Source organism: Gymnoscopelus braueri (assembly GCF_963280865.1).
Source record: "Gymnoscopelus braueri genome assembly, chromosome: 5".
Classification (NCBI taxonomy): Eukaryota; Metazoa; Chordata; class Actinopteri; order Myctophiformes; family Myctophidae; genus Gymnoscopelus; species Gymnoscopelus braueri.
The window spans coordinates 1021117-1045939 of record NC_137606.1 but is presented as its reverse complement, the minus strand read 5'-3'; the positions used below and the strand labels follow the sequence as shown (position 1 = coordinate 1045939).

Genomic DNA, 24823 nt, shown 5'->3' with positions numbered 1-24823 from the left:
CCGGACAGCAACGATATATTGATTGATTGATTGATTGATTGATTGATTGATTGATTGATTGATTGATTGATTGATTGATTGGTTGATTGGTTGATTGATCGATCAATTGATCGGTCGATTGATCGATCGATTGAATACTTTATTAACAAGATTATTAACAGTACAGTCAAAGGGCATACCTTATGCCCCAAGGTATGGGGCAATAAAACACTTAAAACAAGTTTGAAATCTTGTTTGAAGTGACCAAACCTGCCTACCGATAATGTCACAGGTAGGCCTCAGGCGGGTTTCTGAACTGTCCACAGACCACAGCCCTCCTCTGAGACACAGAGAGCAGATAGAAATGTTGCCATCTTATGACGCGCATCAGCGAGGACCAATTATGTAAAAGCTATGGGTATCCACCCTTTATTATATGTTGTTGTCCAACAGGTAAAACCAGCATTCATGCAAGTAGGAAGCAAAACACTACATTGAGCTGGGGCGTACCAGTTGGTTGGGTGAAGGGTTACTGTAGTGCACCGACAATATCAACCAGTTGATTCCATTCCAGCCAAAGCCACGTGTCTTTCCCTCTGTCTATCTCAGCTTCCTGACTCTCTTTGTCCTCCTATATAAATAAAGTCATAATAACCTAATAAAACTTACAAGACTAAAATACAAATAAATACAACTAAATAAACCTGTGCTGGGTGAACTTTTGACAAAGCCAGTCAATGCCACTTTACTTTACTGGAGTATTTCCAGTTTTCAGTACTTTTACTTCTACTCCACTACATCTCAGAGGCAAATATTGTACTTTTACTCTACTACAATTAGTTGAAAACTTTACTTACTAGTTACTTTTCAGATATAAATGATTACATTATAAAACATACATTAACCACTATACATTAACCACCCTATTGTATACCTATAGGCTATTTGAAAATAGCCGATCTACAAGCTCACAACGCGTCGCGACGCGTTGTGAGCTTGTAGATCTGCTATTTTCAAACATTCTAGTACTTTTGGTACGTTAAGTGTATTTTGATGCCAATACTTTTGTACTTTTACTCAAGTAACAATTTGAACACAGGCCTTTTATTCTACATTGCAGTATTGATACTTTTATTTAAGTAAAACACTTGAGTACATTTTCCACCACTGTTTACTTGTTTCTGACTGCTGTGACGTCAGTGAGTGCGCTCCTAACCTGTCCCCTGGTTGGTTTTGTTGACCATTCACTGAAAACAAGGGTGGCACTCTCAACAAACCTGTTCTTTCTATCCACCTCGCCTCATTTCACCTCACATGCCTGCATTCTGGCTCAAGGTGTTTATTGCCACATACAGTACAGCTATATATATATATATATATATATATATATATATATATATATATATATATATATATATATATATATATATATATATGTATATATATATATATATATATGTGTGTGTGTGTGTGTGTGTGTGTGTGTGTGTGTGTGTGTGTGTGTGTGTGTGTGTGTGAAAGCACATGCAAATCTCCCTGTGAGAGAAAACAGCAGGTCTGGTGGCCATGTGTTGAGAGGAAGTGTGCTCCACTCCACAGCCTCCATGCTTTGCATCACATGCAAGCCCAGTACCGTAAACTGGGTTCAGACCAGTACAGTCATCATCTTCGCCAGGGGGCCGAGGATATAGTGCACACTGATTTGCTTCCAGTGTGACCTTTTCCCCATCAGTCTACTACTCCTCAGTAGGTTTATATTATAATTAATTGCAACACCGAAACATTGATGACTCACTCTGCTCTGAATAATTACTGTAGAGAGTGAATCAATATTTTACAAAGGCCGTAGCTGTCTATAGTACCATGTATGCAGTGGAAAGTACCAAGGTATCCAGACTTAAACCATTCACTTTACAACTCCATGGAATTCATTTATCCATTTGTGTCCCTGACAACCTCAGCATGGGGAAGCAAAAGGTTACCATAAAGCTACAGCCTGTCTAATACTGTGATCAGAAACACAATGAATTCTAATTCAACTTCAGCCAAAGATCCCAAGACGTTCCAATGATCAAAAAGCTGTATGTTTATATTGCTAATATTGTATATTCCTCTTTTACTTCTGCGCACAGCCGCACACACGCATGCACACGCACGTGCACGCACGCACGCGCGCGCACGCACACACACACACACACACACACACACACACACACACACACACACACACACACAACACACACCCACACACACCATACATGCGGGCCTATAGTATAACACTAGGTATACATTGTTTCCCAGGTATAGATTGTATATTCATCATTATACACTGTCGATTTTTATACCTAGTGTATACCTAGTTTATATCAGACAACATGTTCATCCTGGGCAGTCCAAGTGCAGAGGGCCAAGCAAGACCCTAGATCTCCTTTGGGTTTTGGTACTTTCATCCCTGTGACTGACAAACACATGATGCTGCCACTGGTATGGCAAATTCACAATGCAATACACCCCTACAGGATTTCTTTTTTTTACACTTAACCACAACCCTCAGTGGACTTCTTGCTAGACTGTTCGCCCTGAGACTGGGACGCTGAGTGGCCCATGACCTATGGGCCACATGGTTCGGGAAACAGTGGTTCTTGAGGTTACTTAATTATATATAGTCTGTGGACTCTAGCGAACCTACTCTGGGGTGGGCATTTACCCGTAAACATTTGGTCAAAATAGGCAAACAATCGTTGCGTTATGCGTTGTGAGCTTATAGATCAGCTATTTTTGGTTTAGAGATTTTGTATAGTGGGAGAAAAAGGAGGGGGCCAAGTACAGACCCATGGGGGACCCCTGTCAGCAAAGTATACAGGGTTTAAGTATAACTGAGCATCAGGCACATGGACAGATGAACCTCAACCTCAGACTTGACTGACCTAATTTTTAAACTAGGCCATAAAGACAGACCATGTCAAAACATTAATGGATGCAATTCTTTTACAGTATTTATGTTTATTTAACCTTTATTTATCCCAACTAGTTGAAATAAACTAGATAGATACATTTTTGGCCAAGAAAGCGGCATTGTGACAAACAAATGTTGAGCTACAGACATGCAGTGGAGGATGTCTAATATCTATGTGACAATCAGAGATACCATCTTATTTAACCCTGTTCCTTTTTACAAAAACTCTCAGCGTGCCCTGATATTTGTGCACTCTCAGTTCTTCATATTTGGTGTTTGGGGTGAAGCAACTCTCAATTAGAAATGGTTTGTGAAACACACTTTGCATAATATGTTGTTAGAGTATGGCACTGGCCTCAGTCTTTACCATATTATCCATACATAATAATATACAAGAAGCAATCAATGAAACTGGAAAACACCAAGACAACTTTCTGAGTAATAATTTGTTAAAAGGTTTCAGGGGTTTGTTGAGCAGAGTTTGGTGATAAATGCATAAAGCAGTATTTAGTGCACTTTCACTTCTAAAAACCACTTCCTCCTAACAGGCCTCTCGGCTGCATGACATTTCTGACTTCACTTACTGTAACCGTACTGCAAATCCAACACAATCTGAGCAATCGTAGCAAGTCATTAAATCAGAGCTAAATGGGTGTAAAAGAACTAAAAGAAGAAAAAATTATCTACCATACTACATAGGCTTTTATCAGTGGTGGAAAAAGTATTCAAATGTTTTACTTAAGTAAAAGTATTGATACAAAGTATTGGTACAAAATGTACTTAAAGTACTAAAAGTAAAAGTACTAAATGTTTTAAAATAGCAGATCTACAAGCTCACAACGCGTCGCATCGTGACACGTTGTGAGCTTGTAGATCGGCTATTTTAGCCTAGGTATAAAAAAGGAAGAAGTACAACATTTGCCTCTGAGATGTAGTGGAGTAGAAGTAAAAGTAGCCTACAGAAAATTGGAAATACTCCAGTGAAGTAAAAATACCTCAAAATTGTACTTAAGTACAGTACTTGAGTACATGTACTTAGTTACTTTACACCACTGGCTTTTATAGGGGGCAATATTAGGGTATATTAGAGGTGTGAGTCATGGTTAGCTTCTTCTTTTTTAAAGGAAGAAAAAATAACAATTTGATTATAGTTCCCCAGTAACAAATCAATTAATTTTACAGTGAGCATTTTCAACCCAAAAAAAGCACACTTTTACAAAGAGAACAGGTGATAGCGCTGACCTTATAAACATCTCCATATGTTCCTCCTCCGACCCTCAGCATGATCTCAAAGTCATCTTGAGGGTTCCTGGTGGAGATGTCCAGAGCTGCCCGGTGTTGGGAATCCATCTCCAATGATACTAATGATATGGCAGCCTGGGCATGGTAGGTACCCACTCACAAATACACAATCACTCTGTCTCACACACACACACACAAAACAGTAACCTGCTATACATGTATATCTCCAATACACAATGAATGTAGGCAGACAACTCCTACAGACACTCACTCCTATGCACCCCTGTGCACACGCATGCGCGCGCGCACATACACACACACACACACACACACACACACACACACACACACACACACACACACACACACACACACACACTCAGTCACGCACAAATTGCTCTACAACTAACCTCATTTAACTGCTGAGAACATTAACTGAAAGAGAGACTTTCTTTCTCCTGTAGTCCTTTCTTGTTTCTGTTCTACACAACTGCACTCCCTCCCTCAATCACTCACTCAAACACCTTCCTACTGCCTCTCACCCTAGAGTTACCACTCCTCCTCCACCACGCCTCCATCATTATTCTGTTCTCTCAAACGTTTTACAGTTCATTTACATAAGCCAGTTTTGTTTCCTGAGTGTGTGTGTGTGTGTGTGTGTGTGTGTGTGTGTGTGTGTGTGTGTGTGTGTGTGTGTGTGTGTGTGTGTGTGTGTGTGTGTGTGTGTGTGGTGTGTGTCTCTCTCTCTCTCTCTCTCTCTCTCTCTCTCTCTCTCTCTCTCTCTCTCTATCTCTCTCTGTGTGTGTGTGTGTGTGTCTCTCTCTCTCTCTCTCTCTCTCTCTCTCTCTCTCTCTCTCTCTCTCTCTCTCTCTCTGTGTGTGTGTGTGTGTGTGTGTGTGTGTGTGTGTGTGTGTGTGTGTGTGTGTGTGTGTGTGTGTGTGTGTGTGTGTGTGTGTGTGTGTGTGTGTGTCTGTGTGTGTGTGTGTGTGTGTGTGTGTGTGCGTGTGCGTGTGCGTGTGTGTGTGCGTGTGCGTGTGCGCGTGTGTGTGTGTGTGTGTGTGTGTGTGTGTGTGTGTGTGTGTGTGTGTGTGTGTGTGTGTGTGTGTGCGCGCGCGCGTGTGTGTGTGTGTGTGTGTCTCTCTCTCTCTCTCTCTGTGTGTGTGTGTGTGTGTCTCTCTCTCTCTCTCTCTGTGTGTGTGTGTGTGTGTGTGTGTGTGTGTGTGTGTGTGTGTGTGTGTGTGTGTGTGTGTGTGTGTGTGTGTGTGTGTGTGTGTGTGTGTGTGTGTGTGTTTTAGCAGGTGTATGAATGTCTATGTGGTTTGCCTAAGTGATTAGCTGTAGTTGTGCTGTTTGAGGTTTTCATTATGGGGTTTCTTTCTTTCTCTCTGTCATGCAGATGTGTGTATGTGCATGTATGCATGCGCTCGTGTGTGCACTCTGCAGAACTGCTCATGCTTGGAGCTCCATTTTAGCTTCCGGTTCAGCCACATTTACATAATAATGGCTACCAATGGGTTGCTTAATTTTATCAACTGTGTGTGCCCTGTGAACACATCAATGGCACATCTTTCACATGTAAAATGTATTTGTCTTGCTTCAGGAAACTTCAAGGAACTTCTAAGAACTTCTAACATATACACTAAATAGATATTTCTGTTATTATCTTAATATTATGCTGTGCTTTTCAAGGAATGGAACTAAGGTGTAACACGTCAAACATTGCCTATGAAGTTATAGTTACAGAAACCTGTGTGTATCCATGACCATGAAGAATGATAAAAAAAAATTAAGAACTGGATGGATGCACCGCAGCTTAAAGAATAAACATGTGAGGGTGATTATCTCAATCTCTGCTACCTTATCATGCCATCTTTTCACATTTGACATCAGCAGCTGCCATCTTCCACCCACGGTCTCAGGTCTGCCCTCTCACAAACACCCACATGTGACAGATTCATAACATAGGTCAGCCAACCACAAGCAACTGAACTGTCTCAAACACATCTGAGCCGCCTGAGGCCATGTCAGAGACTAAATCGGGTCAAATATCGTACAGTGTGTAGAGGCTATTAGTATAGTATATGATGGCTCAATGAGTAGAACAAGGGAATATCACTACCATGGTTAAGGGATTACTTTAAGGACTCCATCACATTCCCCTCACATACTTATACATAGACCTGTTACAATGCAATGATAGAATAATAAAACAATATATGTTCTATATTAAAAATCACACCCTGTGTGAAGTGGGCGGTGTCTTCCTAGCTAACCACAATACTGAATGGAGTCAACCAATATATATGCTTTGATCTGAAAGAGCCACTTAGTGTCAGCATGTGTCTTGCTAGCTAATCACAATACTGAATGGAGTCGGAATGGAATGGAATGGAATGGCTAACAGAGTCGATCAATCATGTACAAAAGATAAATACATTTATCTTTTGTAAAACACACTTTATGATGGACAAAACCATAACTTAAAAAAAACAATAATTTGGTTTTTTTTAAGTTATGGTTGCTTATATAGGGCTATGCACATGTGTCATGTGACACTGGCCAATCATAGTCCTGAATAGATTGTGATTGGCCAATCACAGCGCAGGATAATTGTACAAATTTCCAAACCTCACTTTTAGGGCCGGTTTCACTGCCCAAGATATTTGTACATTTTTCCAAATCTCACTTATAGGGGCGGTTTCACCGCCCAAAAATATAGGCCTAATTGAAAGAAGAAGAAGAAGAAGAAGAAGAAGTAGAAGAAGAAGAAGAAGAAGAAGAAGAAGAAGAAGAAGAAGAAGAAGAAGAAGAAGAAGAAGAAGAAGAAGAAGAAGAAGCAGTGGTGTAAAGTAACTGAGTGCATTTACTCAAGTACTGTACTTAAGTACAGTTTTGATGTATGTTTTACTTTACTGGAGTGTTTCCAGTTTTCTATACTTTTACTTCTACTCCACTACATCTCAGAGGCAAATATTATACTTTTACTCCACTACAATTATTTGAAAACTTTAGTTACTTTGTAGATTTTGATTATTATTACAAAACATACAAACCACTTCAGCCCCTATTGAACTTTGGGTATTTGAAAATAGCCGATCTACAAGCTTGTAAATCTACGTGCTTGTAGATATGCTATTATATAAATATTTTGATACATTTTTAAACAAATGATAACTTGTGAAACGGGACATTCTGCATAAAGAGTACTTTTACTTTTGGTACTTTAAGTACATTTTGATGCCAATACTTTTGTACTTTTCTGAAGTAAATTTTTAATTCCAGACGTTTACCTGTAACAGAGTATTTCTACCTTGCAGTACTTTTAGTTAGGTAAAAAATGTTAGTACTTTTTCCACCACTGGGAAGAAGACAACATAATACTGTATATGATATAAGTAATGCTATCTATTTACAGGAAGAGGCAAAGGTCAAAGTGTAAATGTAAGTGTAATAGAAAATAGAAACATTCAGTTTACACATTGTATTTTGCATTAAAAAATAATGCATGACTATGTTGCTATCTTGTCAGTTTTATTATATTTATTATGCAGTTTTATTATGTTTTATTTGAATGCACGGAATTCCTTTTTACAAACTCTGATTATTTTTAAGATTTAGTTTTTTTCTCTAAAAGATAATGTCTCGTGTTATACTTAATACAGACAGAGGGGGGCAGTGTGGCATCATACTAGGAACCAAAACTAGAATGTTGAACACACTGAGGCAGCGCAGATGAGTGAGGCTGGGACCGAGGCTACTGAGGCAGACAAAACTGTGAGATTTTTGTTAAGTGGTTAAATTGGAAGATTAAGTTATAACAAGTATATTAAGTATAAGTGGCAGCCTTTGCTATGTTTCACCCGTTTCAATTGAAACGGGCCCGAACCTCAGGGGGACCCAAAAAAAAAGAAAAAAAGAACTCGCATCCCGTCCAAGAATTTCATGCAAGAAGATTAAGACAGGGCTCAAGAAGATTAAATCAGGGCTCAGCTCAGTGAATTATGTGAGTGAGTTGTTTTAGCTGTCTGTCCATGGTAGAAGTGCAAATAGTCTAATTAATTTAGTTAAAAAATGCATCATTATGGATTATGGAAGCAAACCAACTTAAGTCCACAATTTTGACCTAAAGAGGCGCATCCCGTACGGTGCTTCACTTGTCCCGGGTAAAGGGAAGATCAGATGCATAGTCAAATATATATTTTTCTGTGTGTGCGCCAGGCAGTGCATCTGTCTGCCTGCCTATAGGTGCGTTCGGATATTGCACACCGGAGCGCACTCGCCTATTAGTTTGTATTGGCCAGTGCGCTCAGTGCTGTATTTCCGAACGCACCCATATGTTTGTGTGCTGTATCCGAACTGCCTATGTGTTTGAGTGCTATATCCGAAGGGCGCTAGGACCCTGGGGGTGCCGCTCGCGCGCGTGTCTGTGCGTGCGTGTGTATGTATGTGTGTGTGCGTTCTAGCAAACAGTGGGAAGAAAAACTGTGTTAAAGGACAACTTTGTTTTTTTTACAACCAAGGTTTATATTTTAGCTTGTAATTAAAGTAAATAAAAGCTGAGTGTTATTTTTTTTTCATTTACTGCTTTCTATAGTTTTAGCAATTTTCGCGATATTTTTTACAGTGGGCGGGGGCATTCTGTCCGGTGGCTAAATATGCTTTTTTTACACAATAAAAAAGGTCCTGTGGTCTTTGATGGCCAGATGTAAGTTATTGGGGTCTAGAAGAGCTACTGTAAATAATAATAAAGAAAACGCCGGGTTATTGTGTAAAAAAAAGACATATTTAGCCACCGGACAGAATGCCCCCAACACAGAGGTGTTCAAACACACGAAAAAAAAAGTGCCTCTAACATTGCTCTACCGAAAATAAGTTGCTGCATGTGAGGTTACGTTAGTATAGCATACTAGCTTATAGTTAGACACGGACTGAGCTGCAACAGCATGGCACAGTGCAATGTTTAACGATTGAAATATTGCAAAGAAAATCCAAGGCTGAGATAATAACAGCCCCAACACTGTGTGCTAGATATTTTGAAGGACCTGCAGCAAGTAAATGCACCCTGTGTGTGTGTGTGTGTGTGTGTGTGTGTGTGTGTGTGTGTGTGTGTGTGGTAAGATGAACCACTTTTTACTTATGTATTTTCCCTTTTTCCCTTTCCCTTTGGCAAATAGTCTATTTGGTATTTAAACAATATAAAACCAATTAAATAAAGTTTGTTATTCAGAACCTTATAATATTTGCAATTGTTAATACAACATTGAAAACTTCTCTTAAATGAGTGTATTCATCCAAATGAAAGGTCATACAGCATAATTTGAGAAGCAAAGACATAATAAAAAATATGAATAGTGATTAATATTAGGATAATTGGCTCAATTTAAAATGAAACATCTCTGCTTTCTTTTGGGAAATCATGTTCTAAATGATGGTAATTAATACACATTTCTGACACATTTCAACCAATACTAGTAAAATAAATGTATGTTTGAAAATATACAGAAATGTACAAACATTAACATTTTGTAGAATTTTGTTGTAGATGGGGCACAGATGGGGTCTCATCCTCTGTAATGACGAAACATGTGTAACAGAGTGGTTCAAAACCTCAGCCTGATGGCCTGAAAGTCTAATATCTCCCCTGAGCCAGCGGGAATTCCCTTTGGCTTAGTGGTGAAGATGTTGGCTTTCTACGCGGGAATCCCGGGCGTTATAATGGTGCCATGCCCTGGTTGGGTTTCCCCGTGGGAGGAGGTCAAAAGGGGGTGAATGTAAGAGTGGTTGATAGCTTTATTTTTCCTAGTAAATACCGGTCCATATCTATCGGTCAGATAAGAATTAATGACATCAATAAACGGAGGAAGGAAACGTGTTAATAATAGTATTTGGGTTTATTCCAGAGAAGAGATCTTACAAGCGTCGAGATATATTCCAGATATATTCTTCTGACGTTAAAACAGAGATACAGAGTAATTATACACATAACGTGGGGTTACGCCTTTCGTCATCACATCAGCCATCAGTTATGTCTTGAATGGCTCCGTTTCCTGGGCAACCAAGGTTGGGGCATCATTTATGCACAGAGTTTATAACAACAAATCCGTGTAGCAACGAGGTTAACCTGCTATCTAATATTGTTGACATACCAGAAGGAGCCCATCAGACCAAAACAATGTTGCAGGCTGCCTGAGAGGCACTGACACTTTCAACCATATTAACACATACAAATGGAAAATGGTACACTTTAGATAAGAAAATGGTACAAAATTAGACCCATCAGTGGTTCACAACCTCAGCCTGATGGCCTGAAACTCTAATATCTCCCACAAGACAAGGGGAATTCTCTTTGGCTTGGTGGTTAAGATGTTGGCTTTCCATGCGGGAGACCCGGGTTCGTATCCCGGGCGTCACACATGCACACTTTATCCTGGCAAAGAAAAGGCATAGGATTAGTGATGTGTATAAATGCGAAACCACTAAAGCCCTATATACTAGTTATTGCATAACTTGCAGATGTACAAACATGTAGATTGGCTATTCTTGCTACTTTTTGAACATTTAGGAAAAAATAAAATTCTGGCCTAAAACATGCCCAAAAAAGTAGGACAAATGTCCTATCTTTATCTCCAAGATCACAACTAGTAATTCTCCCAGGAGCATACCTTTCTCTCTCAGGCATCTGCTGGAAAGTTTCAGGCAAAGGTCGACCAAAGGTCTCTGGAAGGAAGAGAGTGAACAGGGCAGACAGAAGAGCCAGAGAACCCAGCACTAGATATGGTAGATACTTGTAGTATATACCTGCATATGGAGAAGAGCACATTTTAATGACTTAATAGTTTAGTATGCAGCATATGCATGGGAGTTCACAAATGTTACCAGTACCATACTTCTGTCAGGAAACGGCCAATTAATTAACTAATTATTGCCTATGGAGATAGCAATTATAGTTTGACTTGGTGGTACGCTAACTACTCTTGGGAATACTCCCTGCAGCAGCACTGCACAAGGTTCCCACACATTTATATCAATACATTTTCAATACAACCGTAGACGTGTGTCATTTGATGGTTGTCTGCACCATCGGTGTGTGAATGGGTGAATGTAACACACTTTGTAAAGCGATTTGGATAAAGGCACTATAGAAATGCGAGACCATTTGCCAAGTACTGTGTCAAATTGGTACACTTTTCTGTGCCAGTAACTCACTTCGGAAGTATCTGTTCAGATGCAATAGTAGTTATTACTACTAATAGTAATAGTTATTACTCTTTGACAGAGTAAAATTTGACATTGCAGATATATATGGACAGAAACGTACTCAGTTGCATGAGATAAGGAGCAAGGCTACCGCCCACTTTGGAAAACATGGCACAGGTGCCAACAGCTGTGTTTCTGATGACTGTTGGGTACAGCTCTCCGGTGTAGGCAAAAATCGTTTGGAAACTGGTGGAAATGCACAGTTTACCCAGCATCTCCAGTGTTATGGACAGGTAAGGTAGACCTAAGCAAACAGAAGAATAGAAGAGAATAAAGTAGAATAGATGCATGTATCTATCTATTTAGTGTTGTATGTGTGTATATATTTATGAATGTATGTACATATGTGCATGTAAGTGCTTCACATTACTGAATGTACAGTACAGTATATCCAAAATTTGCAATGATTAGCAGAATATGTAGACACGCACGCACGCACGCACAATTCTGACTGGCATTGGTTTTATTTGCCATTAATGCCAAGTTAGCCACTCTTGGAGCCTGGCCTTCCTCTTTTAGATAAGATTACGTCCCAAAGCTGTATGGAATGCAGTTAAGGATGACATTTTGTTTCATCTTTAGACTGAGAAGGAGTAGTCTTGTAACTTCCAACATTCATTAGATTCCTATGATAAAGTCCCTACAGCCACCTTGTGGCACCAGCTGAATGCAGAACAGCATTCCTCCTCCGAGAGCCATACAGAGCGACACAGACAGCCGCCTGGGAAGATACTTCAGCGCCAGCCAGCTGGAGACGGACGCCGGCACCCCCAGGGCTGCCGAGATGAAACAGTTGAGAAAGCGGTCGCCGTGAAGACGGGATGTGTTCAGGGACAGGCCAAAGTAGCCAGTGTTTATAGTGAACCTGGGAGACACACACACACAGCAACAGTATCTGTCCCAGCAGTACAACTGATCAATGATTGACAGATGGATGGATGATGGCTAGATGGATGGGCAGATTGATATATATATATATATATATATATATATATATATATATATATATATATATATATATATATATATATATATATATATATATATATATATATATATATATATATATATATATATATATATATACTGTATATATATATATGGATGTTTCTCCCTAGTATAGAACATTCACTAGAATACAGACCAAAACTATACACTGTTTTGAAGCACACACTGACTGTTATTACTGAATATTTCTTATATTCTCTTTGCCAACCCGTTCAGCTTTTGTTTTTAGTGTGCTATTTTGTGAATTTGCAGTCTTTTAACTTTAAAAAAGTACAATTGGTGATATTTTGCAGGTCAAACATTCATCCCCACTGACATGCGCTCACATATTCACACGGACAAAAGGCACCCTCACTTTCCCTTCCCGTCGGTCACAAAAGTGCCTGTATACACACTAGGGATCGACCGATTAACGAAACGGCCGATTATCGGGGCCGATATTCATGATTTTTAGCAATATCGAGAAAAATAAAAAAAGGGGGGGGGGGGGGAAACCTTTGGGGAACTGCTGTTTCGTAATGTTTTATTTATAATTCAGTTCATAAGAAATGCTGCTACAAGTGGGAGCTAATTATAATGCTGCATTTGATAGAACAAAACATTTCAGCTTGTAGATCGGCTATTTTCAAATGGCCGAAATTGATATAGGGCTGTGGGTAATGTATGTTTTTTTTATAATAATCTAAATCTAAAAAGTAACAAGTAACTAAAGTTTTCAAATAATAGTGGAGTAAAAAGTACAATATTTGCCTCTGAGATGTAGTGGAGCAGAAGTAAAAGTACTGAAAATTGTACTTAAGTACTGTACTTGAGTAAATGTACTTAGTTACTTTACACCACTGCATATACTACGTCTATTTGTCTTAAGACATGCAAAAGAAGCACATACTTATAGACATACCCTTCTACAGTATGTGTGGTAAGGTGAGTGCAAAACAACCTGTGGATACTCACCACACTAGGAAGAGTATGAGTGTTGCGTTTCTGGTTTTGGTGAACCTTAGCAGGTCTAGAACGCTGTGGCGCTCCTTTGGATCGCATTTGTCCTTTGCCATGTCACTCTGCAGCAGTGGTGGAAAAAGTACATTTTTTTTAACTTAAGTAGAAGTATCAATAGTGCAATGTAGAAATACTTACTTGAGTGAAAGTACAAAAGTATTGGCATCAAAATGTTCTTAAAGTACCAAAAGTAAAAATACTCATTATGCAGAATGTCCCATTTCAAGTTTTCAAAATGTATAAAAATCTTTTGAAAATAGCAGATCTACAAGCTCACTTGTGAGCTTGTAGATTGGCTATTTTCAAATAGCTAAAATATATATAGAGCTTAAGTGGTTAATGTTATGTTTAGTAATAAAAATCTAAATCTAAAAAGTAACTAAAGTTTTCAAATGATTGTAAAAGTACAATATTTTCCTCTGAGATGTAGTGGAGTAGAAGTAAAAGTATTGAAATTTGGAAATACTCCACTAAAGTAAAAAATCCTCAAAACTGTACTTAAGTACAGTACTTTAGTAAAAGTTACTTTACACCACTGCTCTGCAGGACAAAAAGCATCAGCCTCCCTCTCAGTTCATTGTGTATTCTCCCTCCATGCCAAAATGTTATGTGTCTACGCTGTCATCAAAGACAAATTTGAAGTCAATTATAATGGTCGCTGTCTATTTCTGAACATAATGTTAGATAGCAGGCCCCTTTATACTGTATAAAGGGCCAGGAAGATGACAGAGTACATTAGGCTTCATGCCTTGCCCTCCAAAACGTCTGTGCAAAATTATTTTTCAGTGATTTTGGTGACAGACACCTCTTGTAGCTACTTGGTCATTACAGCATCTGTTAGAAAGAAATGTGATTCCCAGTGTTGTTGGGGCCAGAACATTGGGATTACAAATAGTATTTTATAGTGTTTAGGGAAGTGTTCACACAACACATGTATGTGGAATGGTTATTGTGAAAAATATGCAAGTGAAGAATTATATATATTAGAAATAAATGTCATTGAAAAGGTTAAACAGTATGACTTAAAGTCAACTTACATCATAACCTTTAAGGATGACCTGCGGAGCCTCTACGTTGTTCTTCTTAGCAGCTTCTCTCAGTACGGCCTCAGCCTCCTTTATCCTTCCCTGAGAGATCAGCCACCGAGGAGACTCTGGGATGAACCTGCCTCGCAGGTAGGAGAGAGAAGGTCCACGCTTTGGTTATGGAACACAGTAGAGAGAGGTTCACGCTCAGACAGTCGGAAGGGCTTTACCTCAAAAGCAATTCATGGTCCCATACAGGTGATTACAGCGAACAGAAAATATCATCCTTTTAAAATGTAATAATTTTAAGAGAAAAAGACGTCTCCAAAAAACTAAAATAACCTTCAAATCTATACTGAAAATGCTACGTTATAATTTAGTCTTTAAGCAGATGCTCTTATCCAGAGGGGAAGTGCACAAGTGTGTATGCAGTTTCAATGTAGTGCTTCAAAGAAGGATACCAGTTAAACGATAGCCTGGGACCAGACGAATCTGCCAGTGCAAAGAAAAATAGCACCACCAGTCTGGCTACGCGAGGCTAGTTAAACGTGACTGATATTGTACTTCTAACGTGTGAGGGGGGCATGTTTTTTTTTTCTTTTCTTTTTTTTCTGTAATTATTGTTTTGGAAAATGAAAAAATAAATGAAAAGTAAGTAATTGAAAAAACACGGCCCCTCAAACATTAGAAGGACAATCAGTCACCAGAACCAAGGAATCCATCATGGTTCAAATGGAATTATAAATTTAAAAAAAACTTTAGAATTTGAATTCATAAAATAATTAAAGAAACTATTAGCATCTATTCTACAGCGAGCTGTCACAGGTAATAGTGATAAATAATATTAAGACCCCAATATTATGAGCAAAAAAAAAACTGGCTCAGTAGTGATGGTTCTTCTACAATGACTGCAACTCACCACCAGAGGGGTGTGTAGACCAGGCCTGGCAGAGATAAAGCCAGCAGAAGATACCTCCAGTCCCTTATGAAATAAGCAAAGAGAGGCAGCATCATGTAGCCAACACCAAAGAACAGATTCATTCCCAGAGACAAAAACAGGTAACGCACGTTTCCTGTCAAGATCTCAGTACCTGGAGGGAAGCAGAGGGAGAGAAATACACCAAAATAAAACACGTTTATCGGCAAGAGCTCCTCCGTTCCACAGATTTCCATAAACCTAGACCTAGACACTGTATTTTGCAATAGTATCGGTATGCACAGTATGTCTAATGTATCATTTCATTGCTTTCCTAATGCTGGAGTCGCAGGCCGAAAATAGCAGATCTACAAGCTACCGTGCCGTGTTGTGAGCTTGTTGATCAGTTATTTTCAGCCATGACTCCGTCGCACAACAAAGTATAAATCAGGCTTAAATAGTAGGCTACATGTTACATTCAGCACATTCCCATCCATTCTCAACATGTGTGTTGCATACCTATGACAAAAGCAGCAATATGGTTGGAGTTCTGGCCCAAAGCAACGATGAAGAAGAGGATAGAGAACACCGTCCACGAGGGAGAGAAGATTTGGACAAAGGTAAACAACGTCTGGACTGCCATGGTTGCAAACATAACAGGCTTTCTTCCAAACCTTTAAAAAAGAAAAAAGGAGACAAAATTAGCCAACTTGTGTTTTGTTTCTCTTTCCTTTGCCATTTACAATTTACATGTTAGCAGTGGTGGAAAAAGTACTCAAATGTTTTATTTAGTAAAAGTAAAAGTAGCAATACCACAATATAAAAATACTCTGTTACAAGTAAAAGGCCTGTGTTCAAAATGTTACTTGAGTATAAGTACAAAAGTATTGGCATCAAAATATACTTAAAGTACCAAAAGTACTAAAATGTTTGAAAATAGCAGATCTACAAGCTCACAACACATCTAGAAGTGGTACTTTCACCCAACATACACGTTCACAGATATAGTATAGTTATTGATTACTTTCACTCCACAACATTTCAAAGACAAATATTTTACTTTTGACTCCACTGCTCTAGGAAGGCTGTGAAGTACTCATTCATTTCAGACCATTTCCCCACAAGCCTGAAGAGACGGAGCGTCATGGGTCATTATTAAATAATCATGCCATGGGTTTAAAATACCTGTCTGAGATCTGTCCAGAGAAGAAGGATCCACACAGAACTCCCAGATAGTACACTGAGGAGGTGAACGGTTGCTTCCACTGGTTGCTGCATACCAGGTCAAACTGCATGTTGAGAATTTACAGTAAAGAAAGATTGACACTTCCGGGTGCAAGAATTTGAGTACTTTTTTCCACCACTGACGCACGCACACACTAACCTCCGTGACGATGGTGGACTGGTAGATGTCTTGGCTGTAGCTCCATCCGTCCACACAGCTCTCCTGTCTCAGTTCAGTGAGGTTCACGTCCCGACCGGGGATGTAGCCCAGAGCAGACAGGTTCCTGACCTCGTCCAGTCTGTACCGGTGGCATCGGCTCTGCTCCTCCTGTCCGTTCACCACCTTTTCAAACATAATAACCTCTATTACAGTGCAATAAGCCGTATCTATGGTATTTATGGCAACTAGGGGTGCACCGATATGGAAATCCTGGGCCATAGCCAATACCGATTTTGTTTTGGTTATTAATTCAAATTTAAAAAAGCAAATACATCTTCATGATTGAAAACATTTACAAATTCCATTTTGTATACTCTCAGAGTTACAGACCCGTAAGTGTCCTTTTGCTTCATATCCATCATTTAGCTGGGGACCCCCGGAACCCCCTCAAGGACCCTGGAGACACAAATAATCTACTTTGTGTCTCCTAACGGATACATTAGCCGGTAGGAGATGGGAATCAAATTATTAGCTTAGGAATGCGACAGAAACAAAAAAGAATCCATGGATTCAAGGCTTCATAGGGTGTGCAATTGATAGAAAATAAGTCATTTTTTTGGTGAACTCCTCCTTTAAGACCTTTTTAATACAAAAAAAAAAAACACCATTACTGCATCAAAAGTAATCAACAAACTATACTATAAAAAAATGTCAAACATTGGCCAAATTGTCTAACAATAATAATAATATAAGAAAACATTTTGAAAATAGCAGATCTACAAGCTCACAACACCTTCCTTGCGAGGCATTGTGAACTTGAAGATCTGCTATTTTCACAATAGAGTCAAACTAAACGTAATGCATCAACTCCTACATTCCAAGTGCTTATCAGGGTGGGGGGTCCCCAGTTCAAATATGATTATTTTGGGACGTCGCGACCTGAAAGGGTTGAGAACCACTGGGTTAGATCACTGTTTCCCAAACAGTGGTTCGGGGCCCATTTGTGGGTCATGGTGGACACATCACGAGGAAAGATCCCTTTTTTTGTTTCCTACAAAAATATATTACTATATTATTTCAAAACATTTCCCACCCAAAAATCTAAAATCTTCATCAATAAAAAAACAAATAAATACAAAATCTAAGAAATTCCATCAATTAATTAAAAAAAAGCATGCAGTGAAAATAGCAGATCTACAAGCGTTGTGAGCTTGCAGATCTGCTATTTTAACTAGTTTGGATCCCGAGGAGACATCATACCTGCCATTAGACTGTGAAGATTTTCTTCTGTTACAATTGCCCCCCCCCCCAGTATATACAGTATACAGTATATTTTATTTTATTTTATTTTATTTTATTTTATTTTATTTTATTTTATTTTATTTTATTTTATTTTATTTTATTTTATTTTATTTTATTTTATTTTATTTTATTTTATTTTATTTTATTTTATTTTATTTTACATTTCTTGTCCTTTTCTTGTGATGTGACATAAATAATATATTTAATAATAATAATAATAATAATAATAATAATAATAATAATAATAATAATAATAATAATAATAATAATAATAATGTATTATTATTATCATGACAACATTCATCCAAACTTACTTACTTAATTTCGCAATTGGCAAATAATATGCAAGTTTGATTCTAAATAACACTTTTTTTTGCTATGGTTACCAAAATGAACAGATCTACATCTTGTCACAATTCGACGTGTTGTGAGCATGTTTTTCTGTAAAGTTGCTTGTAAATATTAGTGAAATATTTCACTTCTTCTTTTTGAAAATAGCAGATCTACAAGCTCACAATGTGTTGCAAATGCGACGCACTGTGAGCTTGTAGATCGGCTATTTTCAAATAGCCATGTATATAGGTTTAAAGTGCAAATGTCGCTTATTTTGGGCTTAATTGTTTTCACAGACCTGGCTGCTTATTTCTCTCACAAAATCTGGCAACAATGTCTCAGCAGGCTGGCTCGCGACCCTTGAAGTCGCGGGGAGAATGAATGCTGTCTAGAGCTTCTCACTTCTATAGATGGGTTTCCTGTTTGTAAACATGAGAGGATGATGCGCGCAGTGGAGGGTTGAGCAGTAGAGGGCGCTATTACCCGCAGCAGCTCTAGTCAAATGTACATTCAAAAAAGAAATGGTCTTCACCGGGTTTAATGAAAGTAGATTAAATGATGCAGTTTGTAATATCTTCTTTACTCAATAAAAATGATTTGTCGGAAGTTGGATCTGTTTGTATATAATAGCAGCATTATGCCTATTATGCCTAAAATAGCAGCATTATGCCTATCTAAATCCCGAAAATAACAACAGAGTGAATGGCGCTTCCGGTTCGTTCTACCACCCGCATGCGCAGATTGCGCACTCTGCTCTGTGATGACGTCGCGCGGAAACCCATCAATAGAAAGTTAGATAAATTGCGTTGCTTTGGATTCATCAAAAATAATTATAAACCGGCTCCACAGAAGATAAAAGAAAGAAGAAGAAGCGGTGGACATTTTAGGTGAGTGTTGACACACAGAAATACTATTTATGTAGGCTTTTTAGCCTACTATTACTGTATTGATAAGTGCGAATGGCTGCTGCGTTCGAAGTCAATCACAAGTCATGACCCAACTCTACACATTGTTTAGTTATTTAATTTGTCTTGATAAAGGGATTATGACAATAATTACAAGAAATTATACTGGGAATATACAATATAATTTATAAGCACTGTCTGTACTGCTTGCCTGTGTGCTGCTCAAAACTAAATTCAGAATCTGACGTCTGTCTGTCTGTCTGTCTGTCTCAAAACTGTTGTTCAGTAACAGGGGTCTCCCAGACTCTCCACCTCTTTAGTAAGCCGAAAAGGCATTTCCAGGAATACCAAATTTAAGAACTCAGAACTCATACAGGATAAAGGAGTGCAATTGGAAGTGATGATACAAAGAAGTTGGCATACAACATTGGAACAGGAACACTAACATTGAAGCTAATGAATAGGTACTCTCTCCTGTAATTGGCAACCCATCTGAAACTGAATTGTCTACTTATTAAAGAGATGGAGAGACCCCTGCTTTAAAGCTGCACTATGTAACTTTCCTCTTCTACCCCGGATTTGAACCCGGTTTCCTGAGCAAGTGCTGTAACCTTTTACCATTGAGCTAATAGAGACATGCCTGCTTGCTCAGGTGATAAATTGAATCTTGACCATCAGATCAAAATTCATGTCAGATCCTGTGTCTAGGTGAGACATGACCTTTGACACCATCTAAATGTCTCAATAGAAGAGCAGGGAGACGAAATACAACCACCCCAATTGTATAAGTTATATATTATTATTTGTATTAACATAGTCTAACATACAGATTGTATAAGTTATATTGTATTAATATACTCTACGATACAGATTGCATAAAATTACATTTTATTCCACTTTAACTTTCTAACAAAAAACATCTTGTTTTATCCAAAATATATCACTTGCACTACCTTTAGACTCTGACTCGTCTGAATACAGTGGAGATGCTGTTGTACCGCAAGCTATCCACGACGAAATGTCAAGTACAGTCGTACCCAGAAGAAGGCCAAAGAGTTGGAGCTGGACCTGCAGCATCTTAAAACTAAGTAAGCAATGACTAATTTTAACGAAACAGTTGCATGAGTTTGCTCTTCTCTTTTTGTATATATCTATATGTTGGTTATTTGTTCTCATGTTCTTTTTTTCTTTTTTTTTTAATAAAGTTTATTGTCCAGTTACTGTTCAGGAAGTGGTATCGGTGACAGACAGTAGTGTAGAGATGCGTTGACAGTTTTAAGGAACCTTCAGTAGTCAGCCAATAAGAAAAACAGGACCTTACATGTTCTTTTTTACTTAGATCTTGACCACAAATGTTAAAAAAAACATTATATAGAAAGCATGTTATATGGAGTGGACAGATGCTAGGTTCATTATTAAACTGGTATCCTACTAAGGCATACATCAATTCAGTTCATCAATTCCCGTACCCTGTTCATGCTTTAAGATGCAACAAATTAGAGATTGCAAAACAGAAACTGGAGGAAGGGCCCCAATATAGCTCTGCAGCAAAGCCTGACATACCTGCTGCAGATAAGCAAACCAGTGACAGCATAGGTGTGTTTAGACAGTGATACTGTTCTACGGAAAATGGTGACAATGTGTACAATATAAGTACTGTGATACTGCCAAAAGGAGCTTAAATATGATTCTCTACATTTTCAGTACTTCCTCTGTTTCCTCTTCCCCCGAGTCAGACGATTTGGAATCGACACCTGGGATGTTTGACACCAACGGTGACAAGGTATTGAAGAAACATACTGTGTAGGACAGTGGTTCTTAAAAGTGGGGTCCCCAGGGGGTTCCACAGTGTCCCCAGCTAAATAAGAAACAGTTAAGCACAAAAGCACTATTTCAAAAATAGGCAACGTGTCATGATGCATCGTGAGCTGATGTAGATCAGCTATGTTTTGCTATTTCTGAACTATTTTTGAACAGTTTTGCCTATGGCATGCACAAAATAGGGATGCCAGGCGCAAAGGGTTATTTCACTACTGTTTTACCAGCTAGAATGTAATCCAATGACAATGTACAGTATAACAATTACTTTAACTCTCTTCTACAACTCACAGTTGTAGAATTCTGTACTAAATCTAATCCAACAATTAACATCTTCTCTATTGGAGGTCCATGGCACCAACTCTTTTCCAAATGGGGTTCACATTTGGGGGTCCTTGACATGAAAATGTCATTTCTTTACAGTAAACTCTGTTTGAAGTGTGCCTGCTTTTGTCCAAAACATGTCTTGTTCTAAAACATGTCTTGTTTTCTAAACCATGTCTTGTTTTCTTCTGTTTCAGGTCCACATTGGCTCTGGTGTGTGGCTCCAAAAGGAGATCTGGAAGATGGTGGCAGCAAACACCAAGGACTCCCTGTTCATGAAGGAGCTTGCTGTTGCCATTTGGGGGACAAGAACCCTGAAGACCATGAGCCTTACAGACAAAGAATGCCCCACAAGCAAGGGCGAGGCCAATCCCCCCTGACCCCAGGACTCAGAGGTATGTTTACTGAGGGGTGGGGGTGGGGGGGGGGGGGGGGGTTCATTATGACTTGATCTCATAATTCAATCTGTTTTGGCTCTGTGCATGACTGTAGTTCTCTTTTCCAGAAGGTGGAATTCCTGTTAGCGTTACTGTTCATACCTTCATTTGGTTGTCTCAGTGGCATCAATTTCAACCAGAAACACATATAGAGATGTTGGGTGTTTCCAATTATATCTGCTGCCGAGCCAATCAACTGAAGCTATGAAAAACTGAACGGGAAATGGGAATGTCACCTTCTGGAAAAGAGAACTACAGTCATGCACAGAAGCCTTAATAGTTTATTATGCAAGTCTTATTAGTTTATTATGCAAGCCTTATTAAGCTTATTAATCAATCATTAAAGAAAAGACTCTATTGTAATAAAATAATCGATTTTAGGGCTGAAAAAATTGCCGATCTACAAGCTTGCAACTCGTTGTGAGCTTGTAGATCAAAAAAGTAATCAATAGAATAATCGTGTAGAATAATTGGTAGTGGCAGCCCTACATGCATGTGTGGCAGGGGTAGCTTTTTTCCCCCAATTGTTGTTGTCCATTGTAGCCATCTGGCTTATTGCCTGCCCACTGCCCACCCACCTTTTCCATTCAAATGCATTTTTCCATAACTGAAACAGGGGTTTAAAAAAACACTTCACCCCATTTTCAACTCATCTTCATATAATTGGTCCTCACTAATACACATTTTAAGATGGCACCATTTATGTCTACTCACTCTGTGTTTCATTGATGGGTCGTGGACAGTTTAGAAACCTGCCTACCTTTGACATCATCGGTAGGCAGGTTTGGTCATTTTGAACAACATTTTTTACTTTTTTATTTGTTAATTATTAATGCAAGAACAATGGCTTCTACTTCTGCATGCAAACTTTCCAGGCAGAGACAGACTGTAGTTTCTATTAGCTTGGAATTTCCATTGGTGATGTCACTGGTAGGCAGGTTTCTGAACTGTCCACATTCCACCAATGAGTGGCAGAACAAGTAGACAGAAATGGTGCCTTGTATAATGAACATTAGCGAGGACCAGTTATATGAAGATAAGGTTGAAAATGGGTGAAGTTTAAGTTTCTTTAAGTTATTCTCAAAACATCACAATTCATACAACTCTCCCCCTGCATGTCTAAGCTAATTATATTTGTTTTATTGGTGGGGGTTCTTGTTTGTTTTCTTTGTGTGTGTGTGTGTGTGTGTGTGTGTGTGTGTGTGTGTGTGTGTGTGTGTGTGTGTGTGTGTGTGTGTGTGTGTGTGTGTGTGTGTGTGTGTGTGTGTGTGTGTGTGTGTGTGTGTGTGTTCCTCAGGTTGACGTTTATGAATTTATTTGGTTATTTACATATTTGTTATTTGAATGTTGTTTTTTAGGTTTTTTATAAGTATTTAATAAATTATTGTTATGTATGAAATTGATACATGATTATTTATTCCTTCGTGGATTTTGCTCACTTTTATATAAGCTACTGTAGGCTACTGTTTTTTAAATATACCACGTGCTGTGGGCACCTGGCTGAAATTCACCATGATCATGCATACTCTCCAGCAAAGTTGGTCACTGCATATCAGAATACACCTGAATACACATAAATACCAGATAGCAGCTTAACCCAGCTTAAACCAGCTAAACCATCATGAATACTAGCTACCAGCTTAAACCAGCCTTGACCAGCAAAATCATCATAAATACCAGCTACCAGCTTAAACCAGCTACCAGTTTAAACCAGCAAAACCTACCAGCTTAAGCTGGTCAACCACCAAGACCAGCTAAAACGTGTCCAAAACACACCTTAAGCTGGTCAACCACCAAGACCAGCTAAAACCAGCTGGTCCAGCTTAGGCTGGTCTAAGCTGTTTTTTTTCAGCAGGGAATGCATTAAGCCATACTGTATATTAACATATGGAAACATATCCTAAAGAACAATATACTGGCGTCAGGTGCTCACCTCTACTGGGATGATGGCCTTGCGCCACTCTGCAGTTAGGTTGACATCTGGAACCAGGCAGTGGTGGCGGGGGGTGTCAGCCAGGAAGATGACAGAGAACGCACTGAAGCCATTGGGAATGGTGCTGGCACAGAGCAGGAAGAACACGATCTGCTGGAAGCATCCCCACTGTCCAAGGAAGGCTGTGGTCTCCTCGTAGTCCTTCATGGCCAAAGACCCAGGAGTCTGGGACATTCCTTCCGGACTTTTACTTGTAACAGAGTATTTATACATTGCAGTATTGATACTTTTACTTAAATAACACATTTTGAGTATTTTTCCACCACTGCATGTAATGATCTATCTGTGTTGTTCTCTTCAGCAATGGATAACAGATGTGTAGGAAGGACACTTTTATAACACTTAACACATAACACTTTTAACCCAGACAGGCCTGTCGTAATAAACCAAGCTAAGAATTAATTCAAATGCATATGACATAGGCCAGGGGTTCTCAAACTTTTTTATACCACGACTCCATATTAAGAGGGATTTTTTTTGCCCCCACTGAGAACCATCTTAATGTTCCAATACAGCCATACAAGATGTAATTTCTGCTGTGGTCCCTGATTAGAACTTTATGTGCTAAATTTGGTATACTAATTGTTGTGAGCTCCTAGACAGAAAGAGATGGGGAAGGTATGCACGGGCTGAAAAGAAATAGAGACAGTAGTTAAAAGAGCCCTGTCAATAAGTTGATGAAAACAGGCCTAATACACATACAATCCTATTGCCGTTGCACATCAGACGATGGGAACAGACCTTTGATTGACAGGGGTCACTTCTTCAAGTAGCGTTCTGGGCTGTTGGTCGCCTGCCTGCCCGCCTGGCTTTCTTCGACACTCCTCAAGTGCCAGCAAGTCTTCACTGTTAACAACAGCCGTCTTTAGAGTCTATATTCTTCTTTAGAGTCTATATTCTTCTTTAGAGTCTATATTCTTCACGAAAGAGAGATTGTAGGTCTCT

At 38.9% G+C, this 24823-nt stretch overlaps 2 protein-coding genes across 4 annotated transcripts in view; both read right to left on the bottom strand.

Moving 5' to 3' along the window:
* map4k1 (mitogen-activated protein kinase kinase kinase kinase 1) overlaps positions 1-4730 on the bottom strand; it is a 35158-nt gene extending 30428 nt beyond the window's left edge. Inside the window, exons 1-2 of one of the 3 annotated variants that reach the window (XM_080429570.1) lie at positions 4581-4730; positions 4178-4352 (exon numbers count right to left, since the gene is read on the bottom strand). In XM_080429570.1, coding sequence (XP_080285696.1) covers positions 4178-4285 — 108 coding nt within the window. In that variant the 5' untranslated portion in view covers positions 4286-4352; positions 4581-4730. Of the gene's footprint in view, positions 1-4177 lie in introns of all 3 variants that reach the window. The other 2 variants (XM_080429569.1, XM_080429568.1) reach the window with 2 other exon arrangements.
* A 5723-nt stretch (positions 4731-10453) lies between these two features.
* On the bottom strand, positions 10454-24025 carry LOC308085201 (organic cation/carnitine transporter 2-like; the record flags this gene model as incomplete). Its single annotated transcript, XM_080428283.1, has 11 exons — positions 10454-10604; positions 10840-10975; positions 11496-11678; positions 12079-12299; positions 13397-13503; positions 14479-14605; positions 15386-15557; positions 15902-16056; positions 16568-16671; positions 16767-16949; positions 23819-24025. The coding sequence occupies 11 exons, from the start codon at positions 24023-24025 to the stop codon at positions 10454-10456; spliced, it is 1746 nt and encodes a 581-aa protein (XP_080284409.1).
* Positions 24026-24823: the final 798 nt, after the last annotated feature.